The sequence below is a fragment of the Camponotus floridanus genome, unplaced genomic scaffold (genome assembly GCF_003227725.1).
Source record: "Camponotus floridanus strain SB8 unplaced genomic scaffold, Cflo_v7.5 scaffold10, whole genome shotgun sequence".
Classification (NCBI taxonomy): Eukaryota; Metazoa; Arthropoda; class Insecta; order Hymenoptera; family Formicidae; genus Camponotus; species Camponotus floridanus.
In genome coordinates this window covers 1,869,718-1,890,364 of record NW_020229215.1, presented here as the reverse complement: position 1 = coordinate 1,890,364, position 20,647 = coordinate 1,869,718, and the positions used below count along the sequence as shown (strand labels likewise).

The following is a 20,647-nucleotide window of genomic DNA, read 5'->3' as shown; positions in this document are numbered from 1 at the left end:
TATCATTATTTTTTAATATTTGCATATTTGCATATATGGGAAACTTTTTTATGGGAATTTTAGCTTAAATTCTATTCAATCTGAAAAGAAGGATCTTAAAGTCTTAAAGTTTTCTAAATTCCGTTTTTAGCTATATCTATCTATCGTCATAATCATTTCCATTTTATCACTCTTCCGCAATACGCTTCCGGGATAAGCTTTGCGAGATTTAAAAATTTAATCCGTGTGCTTAATCGATGGTTGCAATGATGACGAAAGAGAACTCATTGATTGCAATGGAAGTTTCACGATGTTCATTATAGATTCTCATTAGGAAAGTCTAACGCTCACAACTTGTGAAAAGCTGACGAAAATGGCGCAATTTCGTGTCTTGCGCCTACGATTGCCTTCATTAAACTCTATATTGCTTGCATCGCACTTCAATGAACCCACTTTTCTTTAAAAAAGGCATGTTACGTCAATACTTGAAAGTCTCGAAATGTATTGTTGCCTCCATGATGCTGGTTGGCTGGCTGCTGCGCTTGTGAGCTGCACTTGCTTCACTCGTAATTTGCACCTGTCAAATCGTATGAATTTTGACAGTTTATGCAAAAAATAAAATTAAAGAAATTTAAAAAAAGAAATTAAAGAAAAAAATGAAATATATTATTCTCATTGTGCGTATTTCATGAGTAGCTGTCATCGCAGAAATGAGATCACGTATCAAATATTTGACAAATTTAATCATATTTAAGGAATATTTGTCATTATATTGTAATAACTTTATATATATATATATATATATATATATATATATATATATAATTTTGTATATTTTTTTCGAATTACGAGAATACATAAAAGAAGGAGTGAGGAGCATAGATAGCGCGCGTCTTTTGTAATGTTCTAGTTTCCGATAAAATTTTTATGGTGTTTTCTACACGGAAGCGAACTTACGAAATATCTAACTAGATCGATAGTGTACGAGCAAATCAATTGCTCAACTATTCCGAATAAAAGTCAAAGGAAAAATTTCTATATTAAATTCTGCATCGTTTATTTATTTTTATTTTGTTAATTTATGTTTATGTTATATTATTCTCTCTTTTAAGACATAAAAAGTTGTGTTACCAAGTGCCAATGTTCAGTAAATTCCAATAATATTCAAATTTAATATAATTTTAATTTTTTTACATAAATTATTTGTAAGGATAATTATACTTTGCTGTTTTAATTTTAAAGACAAACAAAATTTAACTCTTTGGTTTTTTTGTATCCATAAGATAAATGATTTATACAATCTAGAAGAAATAACATAATATATTACATACTTTATGATCTTCGTGAGAAAACAAAATTGAAAAACATTTTCTAGTTTATAATTGCCGTTAAATATACATTTATCGCACATTTAAATTTTGTCCGTAAACGAAAAAAAAATCGAATATTTTTGTTTTTTCTGTCTCTTCCTCTTCATTAATATAATTGTTTTAAATATATAAATTGTGCAATGAAGTTTAATAAATTAAATAGACTTATAATATCAAAATAGTAACAGTTGAACCAATAAAATATTATGATATGAATATTTTTGCACACTATATTTGCACTGAAAAATATACATCATTACGATCTACGTAAATTCGACTAAATCAAATTTGACCCAAATCGATCCATTTATGTGCATTGTTGAAATTATTAATTAAATGTAAACACCTGAAAACATTACATGCATATGTATATATAATGCAGCTCGTTGCATTTTTTTTGTCAACCTATGTATTTGATAAAAAAATGCAAACATATCAGTAATCAAACGATTATAAATGTGATTCGTTAAGCGCGACTTAATTAAATAATTAATGAATGATACATCGGAAGCGACAACTGGTGCGTGATTCGTGTCACGAATTAGATTTATTCACTGCTCGATCGAAGTGTATTCTGACAAATGTCTATCAATAAATACCGCTATAATGGCAATTAAAACGATAATTACCGCCGTATTCACTCATTTCTATACGCTCACATGCATACTCTGTGTGATCCGTGAGGCGAATAATACGGTTCATAATTGTTATTATGATTACAGGAGTTTTGATTCTAGTAATGACATAATGATGGTAATCACTAGTCATTAGCGTTATTATATTATTATACGAATAATCGAAATTATGTACAAAATGTTACTAATAAGTTAGTAATAACCGTAATAGTTTAGATTAATTTAAATACGAGATAATTAATTCCTGATAACTTTAATATTCTCTTTCTCTTCATATAATGCGCGTAATATAATATACTTTTAATAAAGGTATATATATGTAATATTTATATACATTTATATACAATTAAATATTTCATTTTAGTCTCAAAATATTATATTTTGTTGCTAATGGACAATAACTAATAATAATAATAATATTAATTCTTAATGATGATTCTTTATTATTCAATCCATTTTTATCTGCACATTCTATTAATATTATAAATATTGGCTTCGGCAAATATTAATTTAAATAATGTCAAGCAGTTCTAAAATGTGATAGAATTCAGTCAGTTTTATTCCTAGCAAAAACTATTTATTATTTCAATATAAGACGAAATTCGAGCGGCAAACAAGATTGTTAGAAGTTCCATTTTTCTATAAACCTGCTGTAAATAATTTAAATCTGTTTGTTTACTATAGACAGGCAGGGGTCTAGTCGACCTGACTCAATATTTTTTTGGCAGTTGCATGAAAAAATGGATTTTTCCTAGATACCACTAGAACCATATGTCATATTGAAATGCGCTTTTTACGTCAATATTTTCCAACCGTTTAGACAAACATAGCTGCCGACATACAGTCACGTCTTGTTCAACAAAATCCACTTGTTTAATCTCTCGTTCGTATGCCAGTCGTAAAACTCTATTGAAATTATATTGGTTTTGCATTAAAATTCAATTTATCATATTATATTATTCAATTTATATCAATGTGAAAAACGCGATAATAAATAATTCTATTTTTTATCTTATTTGTTACTTTTATATAGCACAATAATTTATATAGTGTGATACACAGTTTAACGCCTAATAATATCTTTCTTTCCTCGTAATAATAAAAAAATATGTCATTATTAATTGATCATATTATTAATAATTATTAGTAACTAGATTAGCAATTAAAGTATTCATTATACTTTATTATTTATCATTCTTAAATCAATGATAAATTATATAATATAATATAATATAATATAATATAAATAATCAACAATATAATCAATACTAATAATATTAATTCTTAATGATGATTACTAATTGATTATTGATAATCCATTATGATTATAATTCATTATTCATCATGGATTCAAGACAATGATCGATTAATTGTCAATTATGCAGGAACCCTGCTGTTGGAGTTGCGTTGCTTGCCGGGAGGATGCCTACGTATACAACGACACATGCAAGAAATGTCATCCTGGATATGCCCCGAATGCTACAATGACAGGCTGCGTGAAGCTCACCGCAGAGGTCATACCTTGGACAAGTCCTTGGGCGCTTGTACCGCTAATATTCGCGTCGATCGGGATTCTCAGCACCCTCTTCACCACTGTCGTCTTCATACGGTGAGTCTATATATCGCTCCTTATATATTTGTTGCTTTTACATCTTCTATTATATTTGTATACTGTATTATGTGACAGATTTTTTAGCACAAGCTTTAGCTTTAGCACATTATTTTTTTCACGTGGAAAAATTTACAGAAATTTATAGTAAGAAAAATCTTAAATAATCAACGAAAAATTTTTGATAAACAAAATTTCAGAGATAATAAGCAGATCTATTCTTCAATTATTGTAAAAGTGGATTTTGCTTTAGAAAATTAACTTTTTAATTTGAAACTTATTATAAAATTGGATAATATCACAAGTCAAAAAGCATTAAATATAACTTTTCTTGATATTTCTAAAAAAAAGAATCGTATTTTTAAATTCGCCTCTGAACAATTTGCCATTAACAAATAATGAAAATAAAATAATGAAATAAACCAATAACAAAAAATAAAAATTTGTATTAAATTAAACAAAAGTATATAAATGCAATATAAAAAAATTCTTCTGAATTTGTTGATATGATGAATAAGTAAAAAGATATTCTTTTCCTTTTTAATGAAAAGATAACGAGCTTGAATGAGGAATAGCATTGAAAAAGAGTGCTTAAAAAAATTTAAAGTCGATGCTTTCAAAGCGAAAATTTGATCAAAAGCTTCATTAGCGACCTATTAAACTTACTTAATTAGAGTACTAAAAGGTTTACTACATTTCAGTATACATAGATATATGCAAGAAAAGACTAGAACTTTGGGATTTCAAATTTTAATTCTTATTATGTCTATTTATTTTAATTAATTAATTATTATTAAATCCATATGGATCTAGTTAGCACGGATAACAGCACGAATTTAGATCTTTCATATAAATTATAAATTAACAAGATTAAAATTAATTATCACACAATTCAATATCACAAAAGGATGCATAAAGATAAAAATTTTGAGTTAATCATATATTGTTGAGGATTATTAATTTAGGAAATAAATATCAAAGAAACGTCAAAGTAATATATATATATATATATATATATATATATATATATAAAATTAATAATATAAACAAAAAAATATTATATGTTTGTAGAATTATTATTTATTATTATAATTTAAGTCATTTAAATTATTTATTAAGTATAGATTATTTAAACTATTTAAGATACGAAACATAAATATAAAAAATACGATTTATATTACAAAAAAGATAGACTTAAAATATATTTGATACATATACTCTGTTCGATTCTTTCACTTTTAATATGCTTTGGGTTTTAAACTCTAGATTTAATCGTACTCCGGTGATTATGGCATCGGGACGCGAGCTATGTTACGTCCTTCTGATAGGCATTCTCTCGTGCTACGGCATGAGCTTCATTATACTGAGCAAGCCGACTACGTGGAATTGCACATACCTCAGAATCGGCCTCGGTCTCTGCCTCAGTATATGTTACAGCGCGATCCTTACCAAGACGAACCGTATATCGCGGATATTCAACCAGGGTACGAAGAAGATCAAGAGGCTCTCCTACACATCGCCCAAGAGCCAAGTGGTAATCGCTATCGGTGAGTACGAGGTGCACTCACCTCGGTAAACACATCGACAAGCCACGGCCTCGAGAGGATAATTGCACGCCGATGCTTGACGCAACTCTCCCCCTCACCTCTGAAATAAAAGCCGTGGACCGTGTTCGACGAAGGGAAATAATAGTGCGATTTTTACGATAAAATTTCGTATCGATATATTTCTCTCTAATTGTAAGATTGAGACGACCGAGTCGGATTTGACGATCAACCCTTATTTATTGCAATTTCAATCGAAATTAAAATGTCGCTATTTGTTAGAAATAGCAATCCCGAAGAATATATCTCGTCATTTTTTTTTGTGTGTGCTTTAAATTTTAAATAAATTTTGTGTAGAAATATATAAATTATGATTTTATCAAAATAATAAATTTCTTTCATAATATTGTAAGTATAAGTCTGCTTTAATTATATCTTTCTTACTAAATTAATATAAATTTTTATGTAACGAGAAAATATAGCATGAAAGTCTAAGTTTATCAAATTCATTCTTCGATGACAATTGAATAATTGCATTTCCAATACGGAAAACAATACTATCTTAAAGTGCGATGGGTTTGATCGGTCCTGTTTGCGTAGGGATTACTGCAGTCCAACTCATTGGCACTATCGTGTGGCTGATGATCGAACCACCGGACACCACAGAGATCCATCCGTATCCCCTGTCTGCGGTGCTGACGTGCCGCGTGTCTACGTTCTCGCTGATGATGTCTCTCGTCTACAACATGTTCCTGATCTTGATGTGTACCTTGTACGCGTTCAAGACCCGCAAGATCCCGGAGGACTTCAACGAGGCCAAGTACATCGGCTTCACCATGTATTCGACGTGCATCGTCTGGCTGGCCTTCGTGCCCATCTACTTCGGCACCAACAACGATTACAAGGTCTGTACTGGCGCAAAACAGATCACGTCTACCCCCGTACATCTGGGCCTTATGACGCGTTTTTCTGAATTTGTTAACATGTAAAGTCGAGCGGACGGCCTACCTTGCAGGTGCAGATCGCGAGTATGTGCATGTGTATCAACATCTCCGCCTCGGTCGCCCTCGGCTGCCTCTTCACCCCCAAGGTCTATTTGGTGCTGTTCCAGCCCTATAAGAACGTTCGCCCCGCACATTCTAATGTATGTACGACACTGGTTTTGTTACTCTAGTCTTGTCTAACAATTAATCCGTAAGCATCTCTCCTAGAATTGGCGGTAACTCCGGAGACGATTATAAGTTTCACAAGAAACAAAGCTACACGTTTTCTATCTCTTTATGCAAAAAAAATTACTGATTTCTTTCTAAAAAATTTCTGTCTATCATTCTTTTTTTTATGCTTTCACAGAGCAACATCAAGACAAAATATCCTCAATTCATAAATTCGGGTAGATTACGTAAATTTAGATTCATTATAAATGATTTATGAATATTATGAGACGGAATAATTAATTGGCAAAAATTATAAATTCTATTCTCTCGGGTAAATACAATTTTTCTTCCAAAATCTTCCCTTTATTACAGTCGTTTAATTCCAGGTATTACCAAAGCAAAAGAGATCTCCTCATTGAAATTGCTTATTTAGTTTGTCGTATCCTCTACTTATAAGAATAAATATCTTATTCTCTGATAAAAGTAAGGAACCGTAAAATTTAAAAGTCTTATAATTATCTCATTTATATGATATAGATTTTATTAATAAAATTTATTTCTTAAGATGAAAAAAAATAATAATCTTTTTTTTATCACGGAACAGTTAAAAAGTAGAATTAAAATAGCAAGACTTTATTCATTAAAAAATTATTCAGCATTAAGATTTAAAATTGGGAAAATTTATTAATTTCTCCCTCAGAGAAATAAATTATCCGTTTTTACGCTTTCATACAGCGATATGAAGACAAAAAAGTCTCGAAATAATATAAATTCACGTGGACCATGTAAATTGAAATTCATTAAAAATGGTTTATGAATTATACAGCGCAATGATTAATTGGGAAAAATTATAAATTCAATTCTCTCAGGGGTACAATAAAATATAATTTTTCTTCCAAAATCTTTCCCTATCGTACTTTTAATGGATAATATCCAATGTAAAAAAATGATCTTAATATGCGCCGCGTTGAAGTAGAGTCTAGTAAAACTAATGGAGTCATTAAAGTCAGTAGAGGTATTAAAATTAACACTAAATCGGACATTAATAATCAGCATTTCAATCAAAGAGGAGAGAAAGCGTGCACAAGTCAGGCACACATGAACGAATACAGGCGCGTTATCCGTAGACAGACAGGAATAATTGTGAATGTTATGCCGAATTCGATTGGATGCACCGATGCACACCGAAGCGCATAAAGGCTCAAATTGATGTAAAAGCGTATGCTAACACACGAGATGGCACGATCAATTTAACGCATCAGCATAAGTTACCGCACTGTTTGTGGAATTTATGCCGAGCAAAGTTTCCATTCCATTGATCCGAGATGTTTACATATATCCTACGCTTGTGTAACTTTGACAAATCGCGCGATAGTCTTCGGCGGTGCATCCCCCGAGAAATGCATCCAGCGCGATTCGTCATCGGAATCCTCCCTCTTCCGAATCTTGCGATTCACGACTTGTCATTACGCGTTAAAAAAAAAAATCCATTCGGACCTTCACAGACGGGCGGCTTGCAGAGCGGCAATCGCGGGGCGTACAGCATGCGCTTCGCCGCTGGTCGCAGCCAGACGATGCAGAGCGTGACCTCAGGTTCGCGTAGCAGCCCCCCGCTTCCCCGCGGGGGACCGGGACGCGCGGATGAGCAGAAGCACGCGAACGGTGAGACCCAGGCGTTGGCGAGTCCGTCGGTCGAGGAGACCTCCGTTAGCTAGGTCGCTCTCATACACCTCCCTCCCTGTCCAGAGCATCGGGCGAGGATGCGCGAGACCGAGGCGGAGGTGTATGTCAACGAAGACGATGACGGCGGCGGTGGCAGAGGCGGCGGCGACGGCAGGAGCGGCGGAGGAGGCTGCGGGCTCGAGGACAGCAGCGACGACGATGATGAAGAGGAGCGCAAGCTGTCGACCGTTCAGGAACTGTCCGAGTTCAACGCGGACACCGCCAGTCCGCCGATAAGTCTGGCGATGTGCCAAGCGTGCGAGAGGAGTCAGGGCGAGCCGCGCCGCGACTCCGATCAGGTGACGGATTTTCCTCGCTTTCGATAGCGAATTATATCCCCCGTGGGGATCTATCGGCAGATTGAGCGGCTTTTCGAGAACGGGGCGAGATATTCCGCACAGCGAGGTCTAATCGAACAAGTGATTCTCGCTGGCTTACACGGGAAGCTCCGCGAAAAGTCTCTCCTTTTCAATCTGAAAAGCTCTATACCGTTGTTGCTTGTCAGCATTGTACTGTATTGGGGCTTTTTTTCAGCCTCAATTTATTCGCGAAGAAAAAAAAAATCTGGACTGGCAAAAACGTGGCACATTCCGCGCATCTGTTGCAGTGCTTGTTTAGCTGCATTTTTCCTCTTTTGCTCGCATTTAGAGATATATTGTAGTTTTATCTCGTGACGTTTTTTATATCGTTTATTTCGCTTCTATATATTTGTAGCGCTTTTTATCATTTCTTTTTACCACGCTTTATAATGTTTGTTGCGGTTTCGCATCGTCACGTAATATTGCGAAACGGCGAGCACACGCGATTCCTAATTCATGTAATCTTCTGTTTCCCTCTCGAGCCGAGCGATCGCGACGAGGCCGCGATCAGCAGCATCTCCGAGAGGGTAGAAGCGCGCGCGAGGAAAGAGGGATTGTGCCTGAACGAGGAGCAGATTCTAAGCTACACCGACTCGCCGACCTTCTCCGAGTTCTCTTCGTAGTATTCGAACGGTCACCTCGATTCGTGACGGATTCCCTTCACTATCCTTCGCAGGCCGACCAGCACAAAGGGCCTCGTCTGTTTCACCGTAACTCGACAGCATTTTATAAGCGCCAGACGTTTTGTACATTCCCAATGACATGTGAGTGATTTGACAACCCTTGCTCAACTCTTTGCACTCGCGTATCTGTTGTGTAATTGTATGATTATTGCAATTATTTAGTTAAATATTCTGTTCTTTAATTAAATAGTATTATTTTTAGATTGGAAAAAGATCAATTTTAATATCAAAATTAAAAGAGTTTCTATTAATTAGATAATACTCATTTCTGGATTGTTGAATCTTTCTGCATTGATACATTTTTAACAATACAAGAATATTTCTGATTAAAAATTTATTTATCATTTATTAAATCTTTATTCAATATTGAAATAGCTATCAAATTGAATTTTATATTAAATTTTATATTAAAATTTATTCGAAATTTAAAAATTCTGTATTTTATTATTAATAGCATAAGATTTAATTTGTTAAAATTTTTTTAATTCATTAAGTTTTCTAAAATTTTTATATAATTATTATAAAATTTATAAAATTTATTATTATAAAATTCGTTAAGTAATCTTTTAATTCTCAAATTGCAATCAAATAACAGAAATTAAATGCTTTTGAACCTAATTTTATATACATATATAAAATTTCAATTTAATTTATGCTTATCATTATTGTGCTGCACTTGGCATTATTATTATTAAATTATACAATGAGAGATAATATAAAAGCAATTTCTCTTTAATATGGAATATTATATTCTATAAATATTAAATGTTACATAGAAATCAATTTTATAATATTATTGTATAATAATATCAGAATAATCTCGAGTGCAAAGGGTAGATGCTACAACGCATATAAACACACAATTAAGGTTGTACACGAAACCACGGCCGCAGTGTGTTCGGTCGTTCGAAAAAATGGTCGTTTTGTAAACTACAATTTTATATAGTTATTCGTATCTGAAAATGCCGTGCTTTGTTCGTCGTATGACGTACGAACGTTATACGCTCTTGCCGGCATTCAGCAAGTTTAGCGTCACTCACGTGAATTTTTGGTCCATATTTTTACCTCACGAACAAAAATCTTTTTTCTATATGTACAAACGCGATGGAGTTTATATTAGTTTCCGATTGATCAAACTTTCAATAAATATCAAATATTTCCAAAGCAAAAATAGCAGACAAAATGCAACAAACGTATTATTTTACATATAACAAATATATATTTTCTACGCGAGAATTTTTTTTTACGTGTCATTTAGTGATTCGCTATTAGTTTTGATCGAATAGTTAATTAAATTATTTGTTCATTATTCGTATTTGCAAATATAAAATTATTCGAATATTGATGATAAATTATTATTATAAAAAGAAGATTTTCAGAAGAAGTTCATCCAATGATTTTGAAGTATCATGTAGACGTACGTTAATTAATTAAACACACGAACACATATGAATGCATACGAGCTAAAGTATGCGAAACTCTATTGAAATTCAATAATAAAATTAATTGAGTAATTTCGCATCCTGCCACTCGAAGGCGAATATCGTAGATGCGGATGTTAGATAATTAGCAGTAATTTCAGTCGTAGTTGACATAATAGAACCAAAACTATTGATCATAATAACAATAGCGATTACGTAGGAATGCCTGTTTGCTAAATATTCGAGACGCAGGAATTTGATCGCGATGATCCGGTCGTTTTTAAAGAATTTATTTACATCGCCATCGTGTTTATCTTTAATTAAATTTAAAATAAAAATTTGATCAATCTTGTAAATTAAAAATTACGCAAAATGATCAAAATGAAAATATTAAGAACCAAATAATATTTTATAGAAAAGTACAAATCAATTTCATGCCACATTTCATTTTTTTATATTCTCAGTGTGAAAACTTTTGCGTCACTTAACTTTAAATAAAAATAACGTATCAAGTTGAGATAGATCCACAAAAAACTGAAACGTACATCAATCTCAGCTCGAACGTGAATTCGAGGTAGAACGTATGCACTAAGATCGAAACAACGATAAATTGATTTTTAATGTATCAGCGCTAGTTGTTACACATCGTGAGTTACGCCTAATGATAAATTACTCCTACGAAAAAAAAAAAAAGAAAATATCACACCGACCCCAAACGATGTATTCCTATACAAAGAAGGCAAAATCAAAACGATTTTACTTGCAGCACGATAAGAATTGCTAGGTAAGAAAGACTCTCGACGAAACGTTTCGGCAGTTCGTAGTTATGTATATTAATGTTGTTATAAATAGCCATCGTATGCGTAGAGCGTAAGCGAAGGCAAAATCTCTATCGACTCGTTATTATCGTTCTCTTTCGAGAATATCGAAAGGACGAATGTCTTATTTCATTTCCGTGTGACTGTTTCACGCATTGTACATACGATACGCCTAAAAAAGTCATTATTATTTATTTATTCGCGTTACATGTCGTTTAAAATGAATATCGATTAAGACACAGGAATCGCCAAATATTTGTTTATTATTTTCTACCGAAATAATTTGATTCGTTTTCTCATTTTTACAAGATACATTCGAAGATACTGTTCGATGTACATCGAGCGTATATTTGAAAAGAATCGCGGATCTCAGAGATCTGTCTCTCTTTCGGTTATTAAATTCGTTTAATTAACAAAGCATCTAATCAAACGCCTGTAAATATACATACAAACTTACGGAATTTCTCGCTTCCTTTCCGCAGGAATGGGGATATTCTTTAATTAATAATTATTGTACAAAATATTATAAAATATTGAAATATATATATGAAAAGACGTATCGCGCGTTAACACTGCGTGCATATATTAATAGCTGTTATACGTGTGTACTTATGTGCCTAGCATCGTGTGAGCTACATTTCGTGACTGTATACTTGTTGTCTTCGTGATTAAGTCGAATAAAAACTATCAAAATTTCCTCATTAAAAAATAAACAAAAAATAATATAATTTCATCTTGTACTTTTTTTTACACGGCTTTCATCACATCATGTAAATTTTAATTTATTATTATTATGATCAGTATAAATTTTAAATATACAACTTAAGGATTGCTCATCTTGTTTTATGAAGACAAATGAAAATTTTATTATTATTTATTAACTCACATTTTGATTTTTCTCTCTTGGTATAAGTAAAGCAAATAAGAAAAGGAAATTAAAAAAGAAGGTATGTAATCACAGGCATTGATGTACGATGCAAGATATACAAAAAAACTAATATATTAAATAATAATCATAATCATAATCATAATAATCATAATCATAATAATAATCATAATCATATTATTCAAGAGAAATGATGAAACTCGCATAAAAATTACATAAAATTAAGCGCAAACGTTTCGATCTGATCCAGATCCTTCTCAATGCTGTACATATTTCTTTTATACTATTATCGTTATGTATAGCATTGAGAAGGATCTGGATGAGATCGAAACGTTTGCGCTTAATTTTATGTAATTTTTATGCGAGTTTCATCATTTCTCTTGAATAATATGATTATTATTATTATTTAATATATTAGTTTTTTTGTATATCTTGCATCGTACATCAATGCCTGTGGTTAGATGCCTTCTTTTTTAATTTCTTTTCTTAGATTTTTATCTTAATAACCACTTTAATTATTCTTTTCTTTAGAGCAAATAATTTTTGTGAATAAAAAGTTCACATCAATGAATAGTCGTTATTCGACTTAATAGAATAACGTAGTGGGATGCACAAACATTATTTAATTAACTGGACAAAACTGTATATTGAACTATCGAAAGGGAGGGTACGTAAGTAACTTCACATACAACTGCCTGCGATAATAAACCGATTAACGAATGAAGACATTAACGGACTCTGTATATAACAGTGCTAGTCTAAGGAGAGACCTATTCGCACAGGTCTAACGGTAACGTCTCGTTTAAGTGCAAATCCTTGCGATATCTCATTCTAAAGCTCTCCACACAGATGGATAGACGCCATTCTAACTTTGCCCTAGTTAAAAGTTCTTCGATCCTAATAGATCGTATCATATCTTATATCTTCTCGTCGTTGTCACGTCATGGAGAATTTTACTTAAACGACAGCATGTTGTCAAAAAAATAAAAAAAAGAACAAAAAAAAGGAAATATCCAAATTTCTTTTAACAAAACTCTATTCTCTAAACAAAATGTATTAATTCTAGAAAAAAAAACGGGTCAAGAACACTAATATATGTATTGTTCAGCGTTTGCGAAAGGCAGAAATGTACTCGAAACGTACATGAAACACGTACCTTAGAATGATTAATTAATGAACTAGCGATACCGCTGCGCGGTATACGTAATCTACGACGGAATTTCACGTATTCGTTTAGTGAACAATGTGATTATCGAGTAGTTTGTATCTACGTGTTTGAAATCGATATTAGCTACAAGAGGATACCGTGGAAAGAATGAGTATACCATCTCTCAGATGACGTTGCGAACGAGAATCCTCAATTTATCGCGTAAACAACCTACATGATCGCAGAAGAGTCTCAATTTTAAGTCGAGTTTTATATCATGGTGCCAAATCGATGTTAGCGTGCACAAAAGAAAAACGGATATATTATATAGATATATAATTATACATATACAGGATGGCCCCGAACGTTCCAGCTAGACTTTGAGATCTTATAGGAAATTTAATTCTGAACAAAAAATGTCCTATAAACATGAGTCGAAAAATGCTTCCTTAACAAGTTATCGCTCAAAAACCTCTGATCAAGGAAGAGCAAAAGATGAAAAGAAAATGAAATAAAAAGAAAATGAAATTAAATAAATTTCTTGAAAAAAACGATAAAAATAAAAAATAAAAATCTTTTTCTTTTATGAAAATAAAATAATTTTTTTTTAAATAACTTTTATTTTATTTTTATAAAAGAAAAAGATTTTTATTTTTTATTTTTATTGTTTTTTTCAAGAAGTTTATTTAGTTTTATTTTCTTTTCACCTTTTGCTCTTCCTTCATCAGAGGTTTTTGAGCGATAATTTCTTAAAGAAGCATTTTTCGACCTATGTTTATAGGAAAATTTTTGTTTAGAATTAAATTTCCTATAAGATCTTAAAGTCTGGCTAGAACGTTCGGGGCCACCCTGCATATATATATATATATATATATATATATATATATATATATATATTATACGAACTCTCTCATATATATTCCGTAGAATTAATGGAAAACAGAGCGAGAGAATATCGTCATCTTTTAAAAAACGTTAAATCGATATATTAAATAAGATTTTGTAAATATAAGAAGAGAAATATATATATATAATAGATGCCATAATATATAATACACTATGTACGTAGTGCGCGATATTAAACGTATGTGAAACGGCTTGAAGAAGCCGCTTGTACATTAATACATCTTCGTGAATAAGATTCGAATTAAATCTAAATAGAGTTGAAACTCTGGTTCCTTTCGAATTCCACATTACGAGTAATTTTACTTAAGCTTAATAAGATTACTTTTTATATTTATATAATTATATTTCATACTGAATGTGTGTTATACAAGTTAAAGATGTTTCTTCCTTAATTAAAAATCGAGAGATTCAAACAGGGAGATGTCGATGCTCCGTTAGAATCATATATAATTGTGTGTGAATCGAGAAATTAGATACAATAAAACTCCGAAATTGTAAATTTTTATCGCGTTCTAGCGACGTATTATTTTCTATGTAAATAACGTTATATCATAGAACGAGAACTTTCAAACTTAGACCACTTATCGGAATCGTGTTATGGGAAATTTCCTGACAACCCTGTGAACTTTAAAAAAGATCACGTTCTATTATATCGCCTATTGATCGCCTTCTTTTTCAACTATTTACATGTCCTTAATTCAATACCGGATCATTTCGATCGTGAAATTGATGTTTTCCGCATCGCATGCAAATTGCAATGTATTGCGAGTTAGAAGAAAAGCCAGCAGTGAGTTGTAACATTGAACAAAACGACAAGTATTGCAATTTATTTATTTTTCAAACTGAAATATCTCTTCCTTCGAATTGCGAGAATTTCTTTTATTCGCAGAAAGATTCCCTCAGTTTTAAAGAAAAGAAATTTTTTTTTTTTTAAGTTTTCAAACCGTTAGTTCTATCGGCCTAATTATGTATTTATTTATCTACGCTATTTTCTGTCACGTAGACATTCGCTTCCAGATTAAAGAGTGAAATTTACGCGATTAGTCGCGTAAGAATAATTAATAATGTTAATATCATCTGTACGATCTCGTCATATATTAAGTCACTGATAGATTAAACAAACTTAGACTGATTAACGCCACTCTCTTCGCGGAGATTTTTTTTTTAAACGTCGCATCGTATCGGAAAACGCGCGACATATTAACACGTTACATATATATGTCAATTAATAAAACTTTAACTTAAGTTAACGCGAACATGTTTTAGAATTATTTGCGTGATGTTGGATCTACTATACGTTTTTGATTACGCTTAAGAAACAATTACTATGATTTAATATGTCGCTGTCAATTCATTTCGCTTATCATTTCAGGCAATTATTATATTAAATTCCTTAAAAAGTTTATTCCCATTATATTAATCCTCACTGACTGAAATAATAACAGACGAAGTTCCGAATGTTACTTTTTCATTTGTAAAATATATATTTTATATAAAAATAAAAGAGCAATTTTTTAGCTACATAATAATAATTATTTTTCGTTTAATAATTTTTCACATTTAATTTAAAATTTTCAAAAATTGTTTTGCGCTCAAAATTGTCCGATTCCACAATTTCACACTTCTTTAAATCTTTTATAAAGAATTCATTTCACATGCAAATATACTTTTTCTTATTTATATTTTAAAATAACACGCGCATAGCATATGCAGTATACAATACAACAATATAAAATACTTTATTTCTTTTCAATGATATTTTCTATAATAAAAAATTATTATTCATTAAATAAAGGATTATTATTTATTAGATATATTTTTGTGAGATGAGGATTAATCTGATATTAATTATCATGCATCATGGTTTTATCAACGGTGACTTTTAATGATAGTAATCATTCACAAATATTTCGGAATACTCAGCCATATTTATTATCTTGCCGTTAAACGAATATCATTCAACATAGATTTCTAATTAATATTTATACATCCTACGTTGTGATATATTAATTATGTACGCGTTCACACTTATGTTGTAGCATAATTTATTATACATTTAACATATTCTATAATAAATGTTGTCAACAGAAATCATTTTCGTAATCAGCATTAAATGACTGATAAATTTTAAAACCTCTTCCTTTTATCACGTTACATCCAATCATTGTAAAAAAAAACTCTAGAACTGCAAATTGACTGAACTCTAATGGATTTTGAATGCTCAATCAAAAATATCATCGAAAAGAAAATTATTAATGATAAGTTAAGTAAAAATCTGCCCTTTCATATATTCCGAATTAAGTTCGAGATTAAAGAGTAACGAAAATAATAGAATATATTATAGAAACAAATGTCATTAGCCATTTTAAGCAAGATGTAAAATATAAAATATTTTTAAAAAATATTAAGAAAAGAGGAATTTCTGCTATCAGTTATTATTATTTCAATTGTCTAACTTAAAATAGGAAGAAACAGGAATTGTATAAAATTTTAGAAAAAAATAGAAATTGTATGAATGTGAAAGAAAAAAATTTAATATAATTAATTTTTTTATATAACTTCTATTATAGAAGACGTTGAATTGAAAATTTTATAGAATCAAATTATACATGTGTAGTATTTTCTCTCTTACTTCATATATATATATATATATATATAATGCCTATACAATATATTATATCATTGAACTAAAAATTAAATAAAATCACTTTTAGCACTAAAATGCAGTAAAAATATTTTATCTGATTTTTAACTGTGCTAAAACAAATAATTTGTTACAATTGCAAAATACATATTCTTTATATGATTATTGCTATAAAAAATATGATTTATATATTACACAGATGCATTTTTCAAGTGATGCGTATTTATGTCACTTAAAAAATGATCAGCCTACTACATACATCACTTAAAAAAATATATGTATATACACATTACAACAATATACATATGTACACATTGCATTAATTAAGAAAATTGTATACAATCATATTACGGTTTATTATATCGGACTCGCTGCCGATCCTGATGACTGTAATACTCATTACAAATTAGCTTACACAGAAATAAATGGAACACAATTATCAGAAAACATATGCTTACCCAGAATAAAGTGGGCAAGCCTCCAAGTTGATGTCCATGTTTATGCAAGGCCATCACTTGATGATCATGCGCTGGTGCTGAAAAAAACAGGAAAAAAAATATTAGCTCTTTAATGATTAATATCTATGTCAACTTCTTTTAACGTACCGTCGTCTACTTCGTGCACATGCAGAGCATTGCGAAGATCCTGCATATGCTGGTGATCAGATGTTATGTAAAGTATTGCGGTTAATGGTTTCGTTAACTTGACGGGAAAGTTTGTATAGATCTGGCTGAGAGGCACAGGTGCATCCAAACAGCCAGCGTCACACCCAAAATAAACACTATCACTCTTGTCTAAAGCTACTCCTAATATTGCACGATTATCCTCTCCAACTGTTACGGATATATTAACATGCGTTAAATTTCCATAACTTATACGCCTGAAAAAGACATAATCCAGTATTATTTTATAAATAATGCAAGTAAAGAGATAATATATATAGAATCGCGAAAAGAAACAATATTTTTATAGAAATAATTCTAAAAAAAACGTTTAATTTTGTTTTATTAAATTGCGTTTTCTTGATATAATCTACTATTTGGTTTTATTTTTAAATTATATCTAATTTAGTTGAGTATAATATAAGCAAATCATACCTAAACAAGTAGTCGCGATGAAGATACTGTGGATCGATATTAAATTCAAGATGTTGATTACTGAATCTTAAACTACCGAGACTCAGCACGATTGCTTGCTGTACAGCCGCAGGACCACCAGTCACTAAATGATGGCAGCCTTGTTTCTCTAATGTAATCAACCATGCCTCGACTATTTCATTCACTGCTTTGATAGACGATGTATCTTTCCACAAACGAGGAGCGTCTCTACAAGTAAGAAATTTATATAACAATAAACATGCAATAATTATTTTAAAAGACAATACACACAATTTTAATTATGCTTACAAGGTGTGATGACCTCGATAACAGCCCTCGTTCATAGCAACATTTTTTTCCACATCTTGAGCACTTCGCGGTATTTGAGATAGCACATAATACATAGTAGAATTAATTTTGTGGCCATTAATGGCACCATCAGCTTTGGAATCGCTTATCCTCAGGCTTGTATACCAATAACTTTGCCAGAGATTCACGTGCTCCTCTCTCAGGTTTCGTTGCTGGCGTGCGATCGCCTTTTTCATTAACTGTGTAAAATGAAAAAAAGATATTATATATATATATATTTTTTTTTCAACAAATAATTTTAAATTAAAAAAAATCTTTTGTTTGCTTACATCAATCGCCTTCTTCTTGGTGGCATCGCGTTCCACATGATACTGTTCGGACGAGATCGGTTCACTGTATTGAATGCTTGATAAAAATTCCAATTTAACGGAACTGAGCGCTTTCACTTGAACTGTTTTAGGTGGAACTTTGTAAATTATCGATATGACAATTATCTTGTTAGAATTGGGTACTGATATAAATCCAGATATGAGACTATACTCATGATTAAGCCCATCTACCTGAATCCTGACAAAAGGTGAATATTAATAGACAAAATAAAATGTTATTAAGTTTTTATTTAATTTTAAAATTGTAAAACAATGCTTTTACTTACTTGATGGGTTCTATATGAGAATTACTCCAATGAGTGGATTCCTGTGGTTTCAATGAAATCTCTTGAGAAAGTAGAAATGGATTGGAAAGTTTTATAGACTGCACTAAAATCCCCTCAAGTCCTCTATGAGCGTAATATTGAAAGTCTACGTGGTACCCCTCTCTAAGGCACTGATATTTATAAACAATTCCATTTGTAAAGTGAACAATAGTAGCTTCTCGATAGGAGCTATCCTTAGGTATAGGATGTGAGATCAATGGTTGCCACTGTACAGGCAGTAAAAGAGCTCTTCCGTGTTTAATATACAGCCAGCCTTCTGGAGAAATGGGGACTCCAAAGATACCATTACCAATATATGGCAGATAAGAATATTCATTCTTCTTAGGTGGATTGTGCAGAATATTTGCATTATATTCAATAGCATCAAAATAAAAACTGGCCAACCTCTCATTTATGCAATGATCCTCAAATGCTGTGAAAAAATATATGAATAATCATTATATATGAATGTTATAGAAATCATTATATATGAATGTTATAGAATTTTATAGATCTGATAGAATTTTATATAACAGGAGAGAGAGAGAGAAAATTCGACTTGAATACATTTATATAGCATGTGAGCTTTGAAATAAATTCAAAAAATTAAAAAACACTTTTCTCTAGAAGGAAACATTGTTTCGCAAAGCATACTTTCTCATGTATAATTTTTACGCGTAAGAAAACAATTTATATTCACATAAAAAAAAAGTTAACATTAATCATTAGTGTTAAAGTAAAATTAAAAAAAGTTGTATCATTGATATAAAAATATCTTCAATACAAAAGGCTCTAAAGACAACTTGACAGTTAATTGCGTCCTGAGATATTTGAGCTTCTGAAGTTGATAAAAATACCTTCTATGGGTTCCCTAGCGGTGGAGAAGAGCCACTGCGCGAAGGATGGACCGAAGTACAATAGCAAGCCACCGCAAACCAGGACAATCAGCAAGATCTTACGGTAGGAGTAATTGCCGTCCAGGAGACGACGAATGCGTTTGCCGAACTCGCGTCCATCCAACATACCCCCAGTTCTCATCGCGTGAGCTTTCGCGAGCCGGTAAAATGCGTGCACTCTTGAATATCCTCGATGATGCCGTCGACCAGCCGACGACGATGGCGAACATAACCTGATCCCGATCGTCGAGGAGATAAATCACCGACAGAATCTCGTTTCCATCTTACAGAATCGGTCTCGATCAGTCTGTGAAATTACGCGAACGCGTAAGATGTAATCGTTCACCAGTGTGAAATGTCAGGCTGCGTTATTGGAAGCCACGAGGCGAAGTAAACAACACGACAACCGGTTCTCTGCATCAGCTGGGGTCTGTTCTTTTCAGCTGCACTCTTGCACTAGTGCAATTAGTTAGAGTGAAAAAAAGTATGTTTGTCTCTTTCTAACTTATTGCACTAGTGTAGCAGTGTAGCTGAAAAGAACAGACCCCTTATGAATCCACTTTATGCAGAGAGATAGTACAAATATTTAAATTTTGAAATATATTGTTAAATAAAATATATTGATATAATAATCAATAGTTTATATTAGTTTAAATTTAATATTCATTATATTTATTTAATTTGATCCCTTTCATTATATCGTATATATAATATATATAAATATTTAATTAATGAATCGAGCGATTGCATTTTGGCTCGCTTTATATACATATA

At 31.6% G+C, this 20,647-nt stretch overlaps 2 protein-coding genes across 5 annotated transcripts in view; one reads left to right on the top strand and one right to left on the bottom strand.

The window, feature by feature from the left end:
• The window catches only part of LOC105249479 (metabotropic glutamate receptor 8), a 107,035-nt gene extending 97,863 nt beyond the window's left edge, over positions 1-9,172 (top strand). The window contains exons 12-18 of one of the 3 annotated variants that reach the window (XM_025409198.1): positions 3,370-3,593; positions 4,860-5,140; positions 5,738-6,042; positions 6,153-6,281; positions 7,797-7,953; positions 8,038-8,312; positions 8,855-9,172. In XM_025409198.1, the coding sequence (XP_025264983.1) occupies positions 3,370-3,593; positions 4,860-5,140; positions 5,738-6,042; positions 6,153-6,281; positions 7,797-7,953; positions 8,038-8,312; positions 8,855-8,995 (1,512 nt within the window). In that variant the 3' untranslated portion in view covers positions 8,996-9,172. Of the gene's footprint in view, positions 1-3,369; positions 3,594-4,859; positions 5,141-5,737; positions 6,043-6,128; positions 6,282-7,796; positions 8,313-8,854 lie in introns of those variants that run through there. The other 2 variants (XM_025409195.1, XM_025409203.1) reach the window with 2 other exon arrangements.
• LOC105249455 (uncharacterized protein KIAA2013 homolog) lies at positions 248-20,302 on the bottom strand. 2 transcript variants are annotated; one of them, XM_025409204.1, is made up of 8 exons: positions 19,835-20,302; positions 18,939-19,410; positions 18,613-18,850; positions 18,284-18,522; positions 17,975-18,202; positions 17,483-17,757; positions 17,336-17,412; positions 248-556 (listed from the first exon to the last, which is right to left on the bottom strand). In XM_025409204.1, the coding sequence occupies exons 1-8, from the start codon at positions 20,013-20,015 to the stop codon at positions 458-460; spliced, it is 1,809 nt and encodes a 602-aa protein (XP_025264989.1). In that variant the 5' UTR covers positions 20,016-20,302; the 3' UTR covers positions 248-457. The 2 variants fall into 2 exon arrangements, with proteins under 2 accessions (XP_025264989.1, XP_011253240.2); XM_011254938.3 differs by lacking the exon at positions 248-556 and having other exon boundaries at positions 17,056-17,412.
• Between the last annotated feature and the right edge of the window lie 345 nt (positions 20,303-20,647).